The following is a 15,876-nucleotide window of genomic DNA, read 5'->3' on the forward strand; positions in this document are numbered from 1 at the left end:
TTCAGTATTTAGTAGATATATTGTATTACAGATTTGTTTTGTTTACCAAATAAGTGGATCTAACTGGATTTGCATTGTAAATATTAAATAAAAGTTAACATTTATTTTCTAAATTAAGTTTTTATGATGCTCCCCAAATCATTCCGCATAAATCTGCAGATTTTTTACAAGATTCTGTGCATAAATAGCAAAAAATGTACGCAGATTCTGTCTGGCCCTATGCATAACTTGTGTTTTGACTAAACACTCAAATGCAGATTCAAGGTCAATTTATTTCACAAGCACACACATGCATACACAGTTGAAGGTTAAAATTATTAGAAATTTTAATACTGTTTCAAATATTTTCAAAGAGACGTTTAACAGAAATAATCACCGCATTTCCTTAATATTTTTCTTATGGAGAAAGTCTTGGTTCTTTAAGTGTTTTTACTTGAATTAAAGCAGTTTTTAATTCTTTAAAAACAATTTTAAGTCAATATTATTAGCCCCCTTCATAACTGTTAAAAGTTATTAGTTACCAGTTAATTAGTTAAAGTTATGGTATCTAATAATTAGGCCCACACGGAATCCGCGTGCGCAGATTTCCACAGATTTTTAGCCCATCATTGAGTCTGTTTATTTACTTGTGTAAACGTGTGTAAATGTATATTAATTCAGTTTTTAAATTCATTTCTGTAATATTGTTGACTAATATGAAAATGTTCATTTGATTTATTTACAATGCAGTTTGTAAAGTCATATTTTTTCAGTCTTTTAGTAGAGATATTATATGAGATGCTAGGTTTACCAAATAAGTAAATAAATAATTATCAAATAAATAACTACCTAATCTAATTGGAATTGCATTGAAACATTAAATAAAAGTTAAAAGCTATTATATTTTATTTTATAAATTAAGTTTTTATGATGCTCCCCAAATCATTCCGCATAAATCTGCAGATTTTTTACAAGATTCTGTGCAGAAATAGCAAAAAATGTACGCAGATTCTGTCTGGCCCTACTAATAACTTGTGTTTTGACTAAACACTCAAATGCAGATTTAAGGTCAATTTATTTCACATGCATACACAGTTGAAGGTTAAAATTATTAGAAATTTTAATACTGTTTCAAATATTTTCAAAGAGACGTTAAACAGAAATAATCACCGTATTTTCTTAATATTTTCTTATGGAGAAAGTCGTGCATGGTTCTTTTAGTTATTCTTTTAGTTTTTGCTTGGATTAAAGCAGTTTAAAATTTTTTAAACAATTTTAGGTCAATATTATTAGCCCCCTTCATAAAGCTATTAGTTTTAAGTTATTGGTAATAACGTTATGGTAACTAATAGGCCCACACGGAATCTGTGCATGCAGAAATCTGCAGATTTCCACAGATTTTTAGCCCATCATTGAGTCTATTTATTTACTTGTGTAAATGTGTGTGAATTTATATTTATTCAGTTTTTAAATTAATTTCAGTGATATTTTTGACTGACTAATATGAAAATGTTCATATGATTTATTTACAACAGTTTGTAAAGTCATATTTTCTGTCTTTTAGTAGATATATTAGATGTATAAGATATATAGATATAGACTTATAGATATATAAGAGATTTGCTTTGTTTACTAAATACATCGATCTAACTGGATTTGCATTGTAAACATAAAATAAAAGGTAAAAAGTTATTATTTGTTGTTTTATAAATTAAGTTTTAGTCATGATACTCTCAAAATCATTCTGCAAAAATTGTGCAAAATTCTGCACAGAAATAGCAAAAAAAAAAACACTTTATTTTGATGGCCTCTATTGCACATTTTGTTGCCTAAAAGTTGCATTGCACCTACATGGCAATTACTTCTCATTTGAGTATTAGTACACTGTCTGCTTAATATCTGCTGATACTGCTCCTTCAACAGACATATAACTGACTATAAGAAACTTTGCAAGTACATGTCAACTTACACTAACCCCAACCTATACTTATATTCTAAAGAGATTTAGTTGGCATGTACAGTAGATGCAATGTAACTTAAATTCAACAAAAGGGACCATCAAAATAAAGTGATACTGTATACACAGTTGAAGGCAAAATTATTAGAAATGTTAATACTTTTTTTAATATTTGTGACGTTTAGCAGAAATGATCACTGTATTTCCTATAATATTTTTCTTATGGAAAAATCTTGTTTTTTTTTTTTTAGTTTGACAGGAATTAAAGCAGATTTTATTTTTTTTAAACAACTTTAAGGTCAATATTATTATCCCCTTCATTTTTTTTTTAATTAATCAAATTATTTATTTATTTGCACAAAAATATTGGAATAAAACAGAAAAAAATTCACCATAATGTGCAGGAAGAGACAAAAACTCAAAAGGATTTAAAGTCTCTACCTTAATAATAATCATAATGAAAAGACAATGACAAAACAATTGGATTACAGCAAATGCTGCAAGTGAATAATGAATACACACAAATGAAATTTCAAAGTCACATACACACACAATAAAATTAAATAAAATACACACAATAAAATTATTACAAAGATATAGAACATCATCAAAGTGATTTCTTATGCATTTTTCATGGTCTACAGAACAAATTGTTATCCAGCGACTTGTCTAATTATCCTAACTTGTGTAGTTTACCTAATTAACCCAGTTAAGTCTCTAATTTGCAGTGGTAAAAATATCTAGTAAAATATTTTGTACCATCAACATGCCAAAGACAATAAAAAAATATTAATTAATAATTAGCCAATAAAACTATTGTTTAGGATCCCTGGTAAAATAAAGGTTTAAATGAGTAAAAATGTGTTGAAAATATCTTCTCTGTTATACAGCACTTGGGAAATATTTGGAAAAAGAATACAAATTTTGGCTAATAATTTTGCATTCAACTGTATATAGTGGTCCAAATATCTGTAAGCTTGAATATGTGGACGTTTTGTGTAAATAATGAATGTAAATTTACTGTACCTCGTTTCTCGTTCTGTATGGGAGTCTGCAGATTAAAGATCCGCTGCTATGACACTTAAACATGCAGTGTAAACAATGTCTTTGGTTCTGTCAGGTTTTAGGTGTTGAGTTTCAAAGCCATTGAGTCACGCGATCACTATTGTGCTGATAATGACAAAGTGGGAAGACTGAACTTTTTAAGATGAAAAGTTTGAGTTATTGAGACTTCATCTCAGTTTGACAGACCACAGCTTATTTCATTCTGCTTAGTCGCTTTATTTATCAAGGGTCACCACAGCGGAATTAACCGCCAACTTATCTAGCTTGTTTTATACAGCGGATGCCCTTACAGCTGTGATTTTTTTCAGTAGTAGTTTGGTCATACATGCTTCGGTGAATCAAATTTATAAATGTAATTAAATTGCATCTAATTTATTAATGATATATACACGATTTCAGACATTTGAAGGATATTTAGTGACTATTTTAGAGGTTACCGTAGGTCAAACTATACAAATTATGTGTCCATTTTTTCTGTTGTTTAGGCTACATGCAGATATAAAAAGCTATTTTACAAGAATTATGTTTTGTGAACACTTAAGATGTCCATCGGTGCTCTAGAGCTGCTAGCTTCAGGCTGTTGAATAATATTTTTCCTAGCATTGATTGGTGCATTATGTATTCACAATGGTATAAACCGTTATGGTGGTCAAATGTAAATTTAAATTACACATTTTTAATTAATAATATTTAAGATATAGATCAGACGGAGGTATTTCTTACTATTAAAGGGCTGACTCCCCATTCATCTTGTTTTAATGTCTTTCAGGGGGATCAAGCGTTAATACCCCCCAAACCCCCCTGTAATTCGCACCCTGGTAATATTGCAGCATATTGTAGTTTGAACTACTTACTACTAGTATAAATAGGCTAGTATTAGTTTTTACTACACTAAACTGGTGTATTGGAGTATAATATACCCCATAGTTGTAGATAACTACAGTATTCTGTATTATTGTTATTACTATATTACAATAGTTGGTGTAGCAACTATTATTGAGTTACAGTACCACAACAACTACTTTACTATCATGGTTTAAAAGTACTATAGTATTTACTATAAATTACATAGTAATTGATATATATATATAGTATTTTTTTCATAAGAGATGTAATAAATTATTAAATATATGTACTTATTAAAAATCAAACAAAAAGTGCTCAGAGCTTAAATAATGTGTCGGTGCTCTTTGGGTAAGGGATTCATCAGAATAAACAGCCAAAATCAGTCAAAGGCACGCAAAAAAGTCTTTTTTGTTATTGCTGGTTATGTTTAATCATTATTTTTTATATTTTCGATAAATTGGGCAACTTTAGCATTCGTACTTAGCAAACTTTACCTCAGTTACATCAATCTATATAGACCATTTGTTTATAATCGATTAAGGTATCCTTAAAATGCTTGAACGAAGTTATTGCAGTTTACTCAACGGTGATAATTGTAAAACTCAATAGGTTCTCCTTCAGGCTGCGTGTGTAGAAACGTCGTTTTGTTATTTTCATAGCTAACGTTATTGTGTTTGCGTGAGCTGTGACTGACGTGTTGTTTTATTTGGGAGGTACTGTATGAGTTCATATCTAGTATATGATTTGACTACAGTTAATGTTTAGTCAAACACCTGAAAGACAACTACATCAAAACAATAGGAAACGTCGAATTTCTGAGGTAAGTTTGTCGATGTTTTCTTACACGTTGAATGTAAAGGTCGTCAATATGAAAGCTGAGTGTTTTTTATAAGTAGTTTTATTGTACTGTATTATTTTTGTATTAGTTTATGTTTTGTCCGGTTTTGTCATATAAAAAAGAAGCTGTATTTCAGTGATCGATGCACTCGAGAACATTTGCCGTCATAGGTGCGCATAGATTGCGCAGATTAGCGAAAAAAATGAAATAGAAGTCATGTCATAGTATCTCTGTGTTTTGATAGATCATACGGTCACTGAAACATGGACAAAGAGAAAATAGTAAGTGGTGTATTTAAAGTATTGTTTTATAATTAAATCATTGTATGGTAGCCTAGTGTTTAGTGCATGTTTTTTTATTGTTTTGTACATGTAGGACTGCAGGGAAACGAACAAATTGAGAGATTAATGAATAATGATGCGAAGATGAAAATTAAACTGATAGTTTACCCACAAATAAAACTTTAAATCACGTTTTACTCATCCTCAACCTCTTCCAAACCGGTTTGAGTTTTTTACCTGTTGAACACAAAAGGAGATATTTTGAAACATGTTGAAAAGTAACCAAGACTTCCATAATATTTGTTGTTCCTACTTTGGTTGTTACTGGTTTTCTATATTTTTCAGTATATCTTTGTTTGTGTTATTTCAACAGAAGAAAGAAACAGGTTTATAAGGGGGGTGTAAATAGTAAGAATGTTTTGTAGAGCTAAAATATCCCTTCATGACAGACACTTTATTTATTCTGTATCTTATTTTCTAGTCAATGCTGGCATTATGTGTTGAAGCTGGGAAGATGAATGTGAAAAATGTTCCTCGTCCTGAAGCCAAAAATGGACAGCTTCTCATCAAAGTTGCTGCGACCGCTTTAAACAGAGCCGATCTGCTTCAGGTAAAACACAAATCATAAAAATCTTTATATTTTGCACAATTCAAACCCCAATAGCTATGTTTCTATCCAAAGATGTGAATTAAACTTATACTCAAACCTGGAATATTGCATAACATATTCAAAGAGAAGTCAAAGAGAATAATATCATCACGTCCTGATAAACTGGCAGCAAATATCAAAAAGAAAATGAAGTTTTCTGTGGTAGGAGAAGCCAGTGTGGGCCTTTTGTCTTATATAATAAATTACTCGCAACTTCGAAGATTAAAAGCAATGAATGTGCAGTGGCTTTTGGAGGCATGAGACATTCTTTGGGAGTGCAGATGCTTAAAAAACTTCTGGAGGTAATAATAAAATTGCACATCATGATTTAGCCAAGTTTGATGCGGTCCGGGATTAACATCTATGTTGATCCTGGAACATCATTTTTGTTGGAAAATGTAATCCATACCTATTCCCTACCCCTAAACCCAACCATAACTGTAAATTATTCCCCAAAAAAGGAATAATAGGTGTATAAACCTAACCAAGAGCCTAAAACTTAACATAAACAGTTAACGTATCCCTTAAGTCTGATTGGCTGATTGGAATGTTGTTCCAGGTTCAACATAGATGTTATTCCAGGAACATGTCCTACTTGATGAAATCAAGTTGGCGATAATAATATAATAATACTGAACCACTATGATGACAAACTTTGGCTGAGGGATTTTAGGAATGATCAACACAACATTTTAGCTGTTCAACAATGTGCTCGAAACACTGGTTTGCCCATTAATGCTGTTCATCGCACCCGTTTTCATCATCACGTGATCTTTTATAACAAAATCACATGCTTTTTTGATGCACATACTAGAATTTATGCAATAAATGTGCTTGCATTGTAGTTTACACACATTTTTTCCTATCTGACAAAAAGTTCATTCTACTCGGTCAGTTGTGTACATATACTTTTAATGTGCATTTTCAAATTGTATGTGCATATTAGCATTTCCATAAAGCATTTTAATGCGATAATCCAAAGTGTGCATACAATTAGTTGATTGGAAGCAAGAGGTGGGACGATACACTAATCTGCCAATTCAATACTGAGTAATTCACTGTAATGCCATGAAAAAAAATAAAATTTTGACCAAAATAGGAAAACCCTTGATAAGGTTTTTGGTATCACTTTATTTTGATGGTCCCTTTAACGAATTTTGTTACATTTAAGTTACATTGCATCTACATTCATTCATTCCTTTTCTTTTCGGCTTAGTCCCTTTATTAATCTGGGGTCGCCACAGCGGAATGAACCGCCAACTTATCATGCATTTGTTTTTATGCAGCGGATGCCCTTCCAGCTGCAACCCATCCCTGGGAAAAACATACACACTCATACACTACGGACAATTTAGCCTACCCAATTCACCTGTACCACATGTCTTTGGACTGTAGGGGAAACCGGAGCCCCCTGAGGAAACCCACACGAACGCAGGGAGAACATGCAAACTCCACACAGAAACGCCAACTGACCCAGCCGAGGCTCGAACCAGCGACCTTCTTGCTGTGAGGCGACAGCACTACCTACTGCGCCATTGCATCTACATGCCACCTAATATTCATTATTATAAGTAGACTGTTAGGTTAGGATTGGGGTTTGTGTAGGTTGACATGTACTTGCAAAGTTTTGTATAGTCAGTTAAATGTCTGTTAAAGGAGCAATGTCAGCAGATAATAAGCAGACAGTCAACCAATACTCAAATGAGAAGTAATTTGCATGTAGGTGCAATGCAACTTTCAGTCAACAAAATGTGCAATAGGGACCATCAAAATAAAGTGTTACCAGGTTTTTTTTGTGTAGGCTTGTATTTTACAGTACTGTAAAATACAAAATAATATCTCTGTCACATCCATAATGTAGAGGTCACACGCATAATGAAGCTAAAGCTTTTTTCCCTCATAAATGCAAAAATGTCAAATGAAATAAAATCAGTCATGTTTGTTTTATAGTGAGCAACTCTTATTCTTTTGATTAGCATCATTTCTTTTGGGTTGTGCAGTTCAATTCACAAAATATCTACAAAGTATGTTGTATACTGTAAACTTGCTGACTTTTTTTGGTCACATCCATATTTTATTTTTTTTTAAATAAAAAAAATGTTTAGAGATTGATCTTTTTCTAATCCCATAACTCTGTGGTTAGTTGTTTTGGAAAATATAAACAGATGCTTTAATATAATTTTAGCATACAGCAGGGAAAGCAAGTATTCGATACGTCACCATTTTTCTCACAAAACATATTTCTAAAGGTGCCATTGACTTGAAATTTTCCCTGGATGTTAGTAACAATTAAAGAAATCCATATATGCAAAGAAAACAAATCCAATTAGTTTAAAATGACGTTATGTGTAATAAAATGAAATGACGCAGGGAAAAAGTATTGAACACATGAAGAAATGGAGGTGTAGAAAGACAGTGAAAGCCCAGACAGCAGCTGGAATCTCTCAGTAGTTCTTCTGCAACCCTCTGCCCTTCCTCACTGTAAATGAATATCAGCTGCTTCAGTCCAACATCTACATTAGCAGGAGGATGAAACCAGGGTGGACATTTCAGCAAGACAATGATCCAAAACACAGGCAACGAAACTCTCAACTGCTTTCAGAGAAAGAAAATCAAGCTGTAGAATGGCCCAGCCAATCACCTGACTTGAATCCAATAGAAAATACAAAATAAAGATCAAATTTGATAGACGAGACCCACAGAACCATCAAGATTTCTTCACTCTGTTGAAGTCTGTTAAAAGAAAAATCACACCTGAGCAAAGCATGTGACTTCATTCTCCATATGAGAGGTGTCTTTAAGCTGCCATCACCAACTATCTTAGTAGTTCAGTACTTTCTCTTTGTCATTTCATTGTTATTAAACTTAACAGTTTTTTCAGATTTTTGTTTTGTTTTAGTTTTGTGTTTGTATTGTTTGGGTTTTTACCTAAATCTGGTTAAATTCCATGTCAACAGCTCTTTTACAAATACTATTCCCGGGACAAAAACATGATGTGTTCAATACTTATTTCCCTGCTGTATAATTTCTCTGTGAATTTATCTTTTGAGTATTTTACGGCAAGTCGCATCCATAACACTGGAATTGCTCTACTATCAATGAAAATTTAGCTATTGATGGTTCATTGTAATTGGCAGAAACAGGGACTTTACCCTGCTCCACCTGGAGAGAGTGAAATCCTGGGTCTGGAGGCCAGCGGGGTGATCTCTGACATCGGCCCTGAGGTCAAAGGGAACTGGACGCTGGGAAGTAAAGTGATGGCTTTACTCGGAGGTGGAGGTTATGCAGAATATGTGGCTGTTCCAGAAGAGCTGGTCATGAAAGTCCCATCACACCTTAGTCTTTATGAAGCTGCAGCTCTTCCCGAGACCTGGCTGACGGCCCACCAGCTTCTACACTTCATAGGTGACACTAATGGTTGCTTTGCATGTTAAAAAGCTGATAAATGGAAAGTGAGATAAGTAAAGAAGATTATTAGTGCAAACCATAGACCTTGAGCAATATTAGGTTTGCATGCATTGCATTTTCTGACTGTTTGAAACAGGAATGCATCAGGAAGCTCACTGTTCAATGACTGAGCTCAGGATCTTTTGCTGAGGATGTGGATTAAGGGTAATAATGCTGGGTTTCTTGCACAGGTTTATTGTTTTACTATTTAATTTAATTTTTTTTACCTGTATTTTGTTTTTGTGTCTGTTGACGTAAATTTTATGAATCGCCAAGAACCATGGTTTCATAGATATTTACGTTAGATGTCGCCTGCGCTATTGTTGTCTATTGGAAGTAATGCGTCAATATAGTAGGCGTCCATTTTAGTAGGCGTAATGTAGTTTAGTAATGTAGGACCAAGGTACAATAGAGCTCTGGCCATCCAGAGGCAGAGATATATACACATATATACAGTACATATATCTATGATAGGGAGTTTTCCCGGTGGTCTGCATGCAAGTATATTTTACGGAAATTACTACATTTATAATTTTACATCGCTTTTCTACATCGATGGATCAGCATTCCCGACAAAGAGCATGTATTTGTGAGCATGGAAATGTATTATCCTCCCTTCCTGTTAAATTTGATCTAATCCATGTCCCTAAACACACCCCCTCTCCTGCTTTTACTTCCAATTCTAATTAAAGGAGCGGTTCATTTGTGAATGAATCTTTGTTATGAAAGATTCATGTGAGCCATTGTTACGACTAAAGTTTATTTATTTATTTTTAATTGCATATTGCATGTGTCTTTTTCTTTGTCCCGCCTTCTTGTTTTTTTGTTATCCCATAAATTCCCATGCCGGCGTGATTCGTGCTCTGATTGGCTGCTGGTCTCGGAGGCCTGTATAAAAAGGAGCTTCCAGCAGGGTTCGAGGAGCTCATTTGTGCTGCGACTGTTGCTGTGAGTGGAGCTCCTGAATTTCCCTTACCCCTCCGGCCGACAACCAACATTCAATTTTGTACCATTGTTCATACGTTCAACTTCTTTTGAGAGTTTGAGCTTGTAGGGGTGGCCTGCCTATTTATTTGATTACTTTTGACTATGTTTATGTTTAGGGAGAGAGGTAAGAGTCCTGTATTTTTCTTTAAATATTTATAGGTAATTTAGTTCACTTAATTTATAGATTCTACTGTTTGTTATTTTGGCATGTGGCCACCCTGAAGAGATGCTCATCTAAAATTACTACTTCTGTCTATAATAAATCTGTTCAATTACTCTCAACTGAGTGTCCGAGTTTGGTTGTCGACCGAGGGGAATCTTTTGCATAAAGTTTTTGTTCTGTTTGGGAAATCCACCACCCCAAGACATTTGTTCTTTTTTCGTTTATTATGCCCATGTTGTTTTCCCCTAGACTTGGGGCGTAATAACCATCGATATCCCTGCGTCTCAATGTGCATATCAACCTTTCTGATCTAAATGGTATATAACATTTGTAATATTCAATAATTTAGGGTGGACAGTATGCACACTGAGGCGCAGGCACTGTTATGTTATCAGGCATCCTTATACATTACTACAAAAACTAGTTTCTGGCACTGCAGCGTTGTGTTGTCATATTTTAAATACATTGTTTGCTGATTTTATTTAACAAAACTAGCATAAACCTAGAATTTAGTGCAAGTTGCTGCTACTTTGCCTTATGGTCAGTGCAGTTGATGACTGTATTATCATCAATAACGTTACTTGTTTAGCACAAAGGTTTGTAACATACAGAAGCCTAAACTTTGTTCTTTGCTTTCCTCCTCCTACAGCAACTATTGCACCATATCAATCACTACCTGAATAAAGATATGCTTTTTATAATAATGGTGCCAATTCCAGTCAGCCAACTAGCCTTAAAATCATATTGCATGACTTATTTAATTAGTTTCCTCTCAAAATGTTTTATCTGAAAGGAAAACTCACAACTGCACATGCTAAGTGGAAAAAAATACTGTGATTCTTTACTAAATACTTATAGTGTAGTATGGCCTGTTACACAATGCTAGTAAATCTGGCCCTAATCATCCAAATGCCTATTAAAGCCACTATATTTCCATAATCTACTGTGTTTTATAGCCAGAGTGAAGCCGAATGAGACGGTGTTGATTCATGCTGGAGCGAGTGGAGTTGGCACTGCTGCTGTTCAATTGGTCCGCTTGAGTCGCGCCATTCCTGTAGTAACAACTGGGAGCCCTGAAAAGATCAGATTTGCAGAGCAGATTGGAGCCTCTTTGGGAATCAATTACAAAGAGGAGGATTTCTCTGAGAAAGTGTTGCAGTTCACTAAAGGTCATTCATTTTAATTTTATACATGTTTTTTTCAGAGTGCATGAGCTTCAGAGTGCATGAGTGATGGAGATTTTGATGAGGATCTGATCTGCCTAAAAATGAGTCAGCAGTTATTCTTGTCTTACTTCCTTACTTGCTACAAATATACATAGTGCTAGGCTTTGGTCTTTTTTAGCTGCCCATAAGCAACATCTACTTTGACATGTAAACATTACAGTTTAATTTGTGTTTTTAAAATGTCTGTTTTCTGCTTTGTGCAGTTGACCAATCACAACAAACTGGTCTATCTGACGAGGAAGGAACAGTAAAAAAAATCTGACCAATCAGAGCAAGTAAAGTGATTAGACCAGTCATAATACAGTAAAATATCTAACCAATCAAAGTAGAGTGCATAACATCCTTGACCAGTCAGAGCAGAGTAAACATTTGACTAATCTGACCAATCAGAGCAGAGCAGATTGATTAGTCAAATGTTTAATCTGCTCTGATTGATCATCTCAACAAACTGGTCCATCTGACCAATCAAAGAAGAGTAAAAACATCTGACCAATCAGAACAGAGTAAAAACATCTGCCCAATCAGAGCAGAGTAAAGTATTTGACCAACCGTAAAGCCATTTGACCAATCTGAGCAGAGTAAAACATCTGATTAATCAAAGCAGAGTAAAAACATCTGGCCAATCAGAACAGAGGAAAGTCATTTGACCAATCAGAGCAGAGTAAAAACATCTGACCAATCAGAGCAGAGTAACCAATCTGACTAATCGGAGCAGAGTAGAAACATCTGACTAATCATAGTGGAGTAAAAAAATCTGACAAATCACAGTGGAGTAAAGCCATCTGACCAATCAAAAAAGAGTAAAGCCATCTGACCTCTTAGAACAAAGTAAGAACATCTGACCAATCAGAGCAGAGTCTGTCCAATCAAAATCGAGTACAGCCATTTGACCAATCAGAACAGAATAAAAACATTTGACCAATCAGAACAGAATAACTAATCTGACCAAACAAAGCAGAGTAAAAACAACTGACTAATCATAGTGGAGTAAAGCCATCTGACTAATCAGAACAGAGTAAAAACACCTGACCAATCACAGTGGAGTAAAGCCATCTGACCAATTAGAGTAGGCCCTCAGAAAAGCAGGGTTTGGAGACCATTATCCTTGAACCAACCATTTCAGACACTGTAAGACAAAAAGCAGTGGATATTATGAGAAAATCCTGTTATAATAGAGTCCAAATTTAATTTAGCAACCTTTAAAATCAACATAATACTACCCCTATATGTGTTTGCTTTTATGCAGGTAAGGGAGCTGATGTAATTCTGGACTGCATTGGTGGATCTTATTGGGAGAAGAACATTAGTAGCCTTGCAGTTGATGGACGATGGGTGCTTTATGGCATGATGGGAGGTAAAACAGCAGACGGAGACCTGCTTGGCAAACTTTTGAGGAAGAGAGGCCATCTTCTGTGCAGTCTCCTCAGATCAAGAAGTCTACAGGTATTCGGTTGTATTTACGTAATGAATTGAACAAGTTCTCATCATAAACTTTAGGATTACAGGAGTAAGATTAAAAGAACTCATATAATCTGTAAATGCAAATGATATACAGTGCTCAACATACAGTTGAAGTCACAATTATTAGCCCCCCTTTTAATTTTTATTCTTTTTTTAATATTTCCCAAATGAAGTTTAACAGAGCAAGGAAATGCTCACAGTATGTCTGATAATATTTTTTCCTCTGGAGAAAGTCTTATTTGTTTTATTTCGGCTAGAATAAAAGCAGTTTTATAAATTAATATTTTATCCATTTCTCAGTGAATAAAGGCAATGTATTTAAACAAAATAGATTTACAGATATATTTATTAAAATAATATTTAGTCTCTGAACATCTTTAGAAATAGAAAGATAATGCATTTACATTCATGCAAAATATCGGAAAAAATTGAATTAATAAAATTTCATACATTTTTATTTATTTATTTTTTTACATATAAATTTGGGTGTACTAATTTTGGACCATTATTACAAACTATTTTGTTAGCTTAGCTCCAGATTTGTCTTCAGTACTGACTAATCTTATGTATATGCACAAATATAATATTGTAAAGCTTCCTTTAGAAAATAATTTAAATGAGTGACTTGTGAGGGGTGATCTCATATATGTTGAGCACTGTATGTGACATACCATTTTATAATTGTATCTTACATATAATAAATATATATCATATATGCAACATTTAATTTAATGACTTGAATTACAACTACGTACATATACACCACGTGACAAAAGTCTTGTGGTCGTTCCCAGTTGTAAGAGCAACAAATAATAACTTGACTTCTAGTTGATCATTTGGAAAAGTGGCAGAAGGTAGAATTTTCTGATGAATCATCTGTTGAACTGCATCACAATCATTATAAATACTGCAGAAGACCTACTGAAACCCACATGGACCCAAGATTCTCACAGAAATCAGTCAAGTTTGGTGGAGGAAAAATCATGGTTTGGGGTTACATTCAGTATGGGGGTGTGCGAGAAATCTGCAGAGTGGATGGCAACATCAACAGCCTGAGGAATCAAGACATTTGTGCTGCCCATTACATTACAAACCACAGGAGAGGACAAATTCTTCAGCAGGATAGCGCTCCTCATACTTCAGCCTCCACATCAAAGTTCCTGAAAGCACAGGAGGTTGCTCTGGGATTGGCCAGCCCAGTCACCAGACATGAACATTATTGAGCACATCTGGGGAAAGATGGAGGAGGAAGCTTTGAAGATGAATCCAAAGAATCTTGATGAACTCTGGGAGTCCTGCAAAAAAAATAAAAAATAAAATCAAGGCATGATCAAATTTTATTTTGGTAATAAAAAAGCTAACCTAGAGGCCTTTGCCTTTCATATAAGCCACTTCTGATACCAAATGATCAAATAGAAGTCAAGTTATTATTTGTTGTCCCTAAAATTTTGATAGGCGACAAGACTTTTGTCAGGTAGTGTATTTTCAAATATATAAGTATATAAGCTATATACACATATAATGTTATGTATAAATGTTATGTATAAATGGCCATATATGAACATTACAATATATTTGAACATTTTAATAATTGTCAAATATAAATATGAGCTTGTAGCCTATATGTCATATACAGTGTGTCATTTGCATATATTTACATGTATTAGAGTTCTATATGGGACTATTTAATTCCAAAATGCCTGCTCTGTTTAAAGCTCAAATCACAACCTTTATTTTTGGGTTAATTTAACTCCTATAATAATAATATTACTCCTATAATAATGCTTGATGTTCATGTGATGGGTTAAAGGTAATGCCCATTGTGTTCTTGTTTGTAGTATAAAGCAGAGCTGGTCCAGAGTTTCACCGAGCAGGTTTTGCCACACTTCAAGTCAACAGATTCCCCTTTGCGGCCTGTCATTGACAGCATGTTCAGCATGGAGGACGCTGAAGCGGCTCATCAACACATGGAGGCCAACAGAAATACTGGGAAAATAATTATCAAAATTGGAGAGCCTTGATTCTATTAATATCAAATACAATCTGCAATGCTTTTGTTATAACATCTATGATTTACAGAGAAACAGTAATGTTTCATTGGCAATAAACTAAATAATTATGTTCCCGGTTTAGGTATTGAAACTACAAAATGGTAAATATAAAAAAGATTAAAAGACTGGTATAAATATTTTAAAGAAGATAGTGAGATGAAAACTTGCATTTTAGGATGAAAAAGTTTATTTATGTTTGTTTGTTTTATTAATTTATTGTTTACCTGAGTGGAAAGTTGTCTTTGGCTCAACCAACACAGCCAAATTGTAATGACATACAATAGAATAAAATCACAATCATGACAAATGTCATAAAAATGTAATAAAATAAAATAGAAAATCTGTAAAAATAAAAGAAATTTGATTTTAATAATATTTTTATGACATTTTTTATAATAAATTGTTTCCCAGTAATGGGTTGTGGCTGGAAGGCCATCTGCTGTGTAAAACATATGCTGGATAAGTTGGCGGTTTATCCTGCTGTGGTGACCAGTGGTGTTGTCCTAATAAAAAGGTGGTGTACTATTACCCACCCAATCCAACTTTAAAGTAGGCAAAAGTCTATGTTTCTTTGATTCATTAGCTATATATATATATATATATATATATATATATATATATATATATATATATATATATATATATATATATACACACACACATATATATATATATATATATATATATATATATATATATATATATATATATATATATATATATATATATATATATATATGTATATATATATATACATATATATATATATATATATATATATATGTATATACGCTTGAGTCACTGGGCGTCGCAGGCACTGTTATTCAATGGTTCAGTTCCTACCTCTCGGACTGGTCATTCAGGGTGTCGTGGAGGGGAGAAGTGTCCAACCTACAGCATCTAAACACTGGGGTACCTCAGGGCTC

The 15,876-nt window shown here is 33.7% G+C and overlaps 1 protein-coding gene across 1 annotated transcript; it reads left to right on the forward strand.

Annotated features, from left to right (window-relative positions):
- The first annotated feature begins 5,429 nt into the window (after window positions 1-5,429).
- tp53i3 (tumor protein p53 inducible protein 3) lies at window positions 5,430-15,487 on the forward strand. Its single transcript, XM_056476989.1, has 5 exons — window positions 5,430-5,576; window positions 8,753-9,020; window positions 11,169-11,381; window positions 12,685-12,881; window positions 14,738-15,487. The coding sequence occupies exons 1-5, from the start codon at window positions 5,451-5,453 to the stop codon at window positions 14,918-14,920; spliced, it is 987 nt and encodes a 328-aa protein (XP_056332964.1). The 5' UTR covers window positions 5,430-5,450; the 3' UTR covers window positions 14,921-15,487.
- The last annotated feature ends 389 nt before the right edge of the window (window positions 15,488-15,876 follow it).

This window comes from Danio aesculapii, chromosome 17 (assembly GCF_903798145.1).
Source record: "Danio aesculapii chromosome 17, fDanAes4.1, whole genome shotgun sequence".
NCBI lineage: Eukaryota > Metazoa > Chordata > Actinopteri > Cypriniformes > Danionidae > Danio > Danio aesculapii.